This window comes from Merops nubicus, unplaced genomic scaffold (genome assembly GCF_000691845.1).
Source record: "Merops nubicus isolate BGI_N331 unplaced genomic scaffold, ASM69184v1 scaffold40836, whole genome shotgun sequence".
NCBI lineage: Eukaryota > Metazoa > Chordata > Aves > Coraciiformes > Meropidae > Merops > Merops nubicus.
In genome coordinates this window covers 17,063-20,776 of record NW_008616304.1, presented here as the reverse complement: position 1 = coordinate 20,776, position 3,714 = coordinate 17,063, and the positions used below count along the sequence as shown (strand labels likewise).

At 49.1% G+C, this 3,714-nt stretch overlaps 2 protein-coding genes across 2 annotated transcripts in view; one reads left to right on the top strand and one right to left on the bottom strand.

Moving 5' to 3' along the window:
• Positions 1-608: 608 nt before the first annotated feature.
• On the top strand, positions 609-910 carry LOC103775348 (chromosome unknown open reading frame, human C9orf16; the record flags this gene model as incomplete). The annotated part of the gene is made up of 1 exon (XM_008942794.1): positions 609-910. A coding segment is annotated over one exon (302 nt), but the record flags the coding sequence as incomplete, so codon positions are not given.
• A 1,321-nt stretch (positions 911-2,231) lies between these two features.
• The window catches only part of CIZ1 (CDKN1A interacting zinc finger protein 1), a gene marked incomplete at its 5' end in the record, with an annotated part of 17,031 nt that continues 15,548 nt past the window's right edge, over positions 2,232-3,714 (bottom strand). The window contains one exon of the mRNA XM_008942793.1: positions 2,232-2,979. Coding sequence (XP_008941041.1) covers positions 2,266-2,979 — 714 coding nt within the window. The remainder of the gene's footprint in view (positions 2,980-3,714) is intronic.

Here is a 3,714-nt window from a genome sequence, read left to right as displayed (position 1 = left end):
TGTGCTGAGGCCAGCACTTCTGCACTTGAAACAAATGTTGCAAATAAGAATCCATACCTAAGGAACCATCAGGATCACCCTGAATGAGTTTGGTTTAACTCTGAAGTCCCCAAAGACTTAGTGGTGCATGAAAACCCTGTGGTTGAACATGGTGCCCCACACATACCTCCCTTTGGAAAAACAAGAGGGCCACGACCAGCACCTTTGGGCTCGTCCCTGCTCCTGCCACAGCAATGGCTGTGCTCTCTGGGGCACTCTGACCCTGGTGAAACACATCCCAGCCTGAGAGCCCTACACAAATAATTCACAGGATGTAAATGCTTTGGCACGCTGCCAAAAGGCCTGCACTGTCAGGAAACAGGACACTCAAGGCAGTTAAAATGTCAGCTTGTCCCTGGGGTTTATTTGGTGCCGTTGTGTTGTAGATAGGTGAGCCTAGCACTCAGCTATTTATGTGTGACATCAAAGGCTGTCAGATATGCCAAGAATAGGTTTGGATTGCACAGGTAACTCGCCGTAGATCTTGTTACCAGTCCTCCAGCTTCCCATTGGTCTCATTTGATCAGGGAACACAACACATGGAGGGTTCAGTTGTGCTTCAACCCCAGTGGCAGATGAAATCCCGTGGGCATGTTTTGTAAGAGCTCTCACCGCCTTCACCCACTGCAGCAATGCTGTACTCACATTGTTCACTCTCTCATTCCCTTTTCTTTCAGAATATGCATCCATAAACTCCATGCTGGACCAGATCAACTCTTGCTTGGATCACCTGGAGGAGAAGAATGATTATCTGCATGCCTGCTTGAAAGAACTGCTGGAGTCCAACCGCCAGACCCGCCTGGAGTTCCAGCAGCAGAGTGAGCAGCAGCACGTGGGAGCTGACGTGCAGGGATCACAGCCACCCACCTAGTGTGCTGGCCACAAACTCTCCTTTGGTGTCGCTAGGGGGACCTTCACTAGTCACTGGTTTAATGTAGAACTCGAATAGAAGAGGTACCTTGTCCCCGTTACCTGTTCCTGTGCTATGTCCTGCCACTCACCTCCACGTTCTGTTTTTCTGTAGCTGTGTGACAGGTCCAGAAGCTTGCAGGTGGATGGATGTAGGAGAGCTGGTTCTTTTTGCTCCCCAACGTGAGCCTGGCACTGACACTTTGTTAAAGCAGGTCGTAAGAAACGTGATGCCATGCAGGTTGTTTGCAGGCAGGCCCTCTTCACAAAGAGGGAAAATGACATATGCCCTTTTGTGCTGTTAAATCCAAGAGCATTATGGCTCTAACCTTTTGCCCACAGAGCACAGGAGGCAGAACCTGTCCTGCCTCCAGGCTTGCACCAAGTGTAACTCTGGCAACAGACCTGGGAAAGACCCTAGGCCAGCTCCTGCCTTGAAACCACTGCCTCCCCATTATTCACATGAACTGTGATGTATGAAACATTGGCAGATGGTCCCAGATCACAGGATGTTTCTTTCCCCTTCCAAACAGATAAGACAAGCTACCAGGGTGATGTTTTTGGCTTTTAAAATTGGAAGCTGCCTAACTCCTTGAGCTGACATTGAGGCCTCGGGCATTAGAGAGAAGCAGAGCAGCCTGGCTAGTCCCCACCATAGCATGAGCTATGTGGAGCAGAGACAGGGCCCTGCCTGCCACCAGCCCTGAGCATGGTCCTCCCCATATTTTGCCAAGAGCACACATGAGCACTCTGCTCTGAAATTTGGTGATCTTGTTAGGATCACAGTGGCTAATACTGTGCCACAAGTCTTGCTGTTCTACGTCTGTAGAGTTAAAGGAGTTTTTTGAGAAGTTGAAAAAGTTATTTATAAGAAATCTGGTTTATTAAAATTTGCTTGAAACAAGATTTGTTCCTGAGAGTCCACTATGAGAGCAGACTGTATTCAGCCTTGTAATATTAACAGAGGACCGAGATGCACGTTCTTGCCTAGCCTGGGAGATGGTGCTTGTCCAAGAGCATGCATCTTTGAAAGGAAACTGTTCTGAGAAGCAGAACTGGGCACACAGTCTCCCAAGAGATCAAATTTTCCCGTCTGGAAAGGAAACAAGAGGAACTAAAAAGAATTCTTAGTGAAAAATAAGTCTGCATCCATCTACTTCATTAACTCAGTCCCCTGTGGAAATCCCATTACCATCTTCTTTCAGGTTCAACAATCCAAGCCTCATGTCTTCCCCCATAATCGCTGTATCCCAACTGTACAAGTAATAACTGACACCATCCTGTATTAGACACGCTAAAGCCAGGCTTATTTTATTCTTAAAATAAAAACAGCAGTAAAGTTGAAGGTTTTGCTCTATTAAAAGACTCAGAAAATAAACATTTCCAGCAAATTTCATATGTGAAGGGCTCTCCCTTTAAGGCCACTCTATCTGGGTTTGCGCCTAGCAGAGCGTCTGCACCCCGCCGCGGCCAGACCGCTGCCTCCCCTCTGGCTAGGGAGGAAGGCTCTGCCACTGCCTCCTGGCCTGCTTCAGCTGCTTCACTCTGTCCCAAACCCCCTCCGCTCCCCGGATCCTGGTGGTCATCTGGGCCTCCCCTTGGCCTGGCTGCGCTGGCTTCCTCCTCCTCCTCCTCCTCCCACACGGCGTGTCCCAGCGACTGCCCCCCGGCGCGGGTCTCTTCGGGGAGCGGGCAGTCGGCACTGGTGGTACTGGACTTGCTCTCCTCCTGTAGATCTTCTACAACCATGATTCCACAGACATCATCAGTCATGCTGGCTAGGCTTGCGACCTCTCCTACAGAGGTGGCCAGCTCACCCTTACCCTCCGGACACCTCAAAGCTTGTTTCTGCAGGGCTGACAGCTCTGTACCCTCCTTGTCTATCCCACGACCATCATTCATCTTGCTGCTATCTGCTGTTGTAGCAAGAGGCTGTTTTGGATCATCCAGCAACTGGGAGCTGGAGCCCTGGGAATGCAAAGGAGCCTCGGGGTAGGCAGGTGTGGCACGATGCCTTGCTGCCTTGTATCTCTGCAAATACAAACAAACCAACGTGAGAGACGAGCCCAGCTCAGCTACCGTCACTGCAGCAAGCAGCAGCTGGTCCAGGAAAACCTGTGCAAAAACAGTGGTGAGTGGCAGCTAGAAACTGCAGGGGCACGACTTGTCTGGGCAGCTCTCCTGGCCTGGCTGCTGAGGCTGTCAAGCAGTGAAGGGTCAGCTCCTGTGAGGAAAAGTGGCGATATTAAAAACTGAAGTCCCTCTCACATTATTTAATCCTGAACGAGTGCATGGCAGACCTGTGGCTCCAGAGACAAAAATCACGTTTTGGCAACTGTTATCTCAGTCAGACTCAGGACTTTGTAGATGTAATGGTGCAAGTGACAGCTCTTGCTTCAGCTACTGCCAGGATGTGACTCCAGACACGTCCCCTGGGTACGTGAGGCTATGCACTGCCCTCAGCTACAGAGGTGTGATTTAATGCTTATCAGCAAAAGCAAAATTAAAGTTGAAAGCTTAAGATTTTTTTCACTCTGTTGATAGAATCTGTGCAGTTAGTGAAACCACTGACAGGAATGCTACGATACCAAGAATATCTTGTTACAAAGTACTGAGGTTATCAGAATTAAGGTAAGCACAGCATCAAGAAAATGACACATTTGCACTCGCTATCACAATGAACCAGTAGAGGTCCATAAAGAGATTAAAATGACTACTAGCCATTTTCAAGTCTGGATTTCAGAAAAACAGCAGCTCTGTACAGCT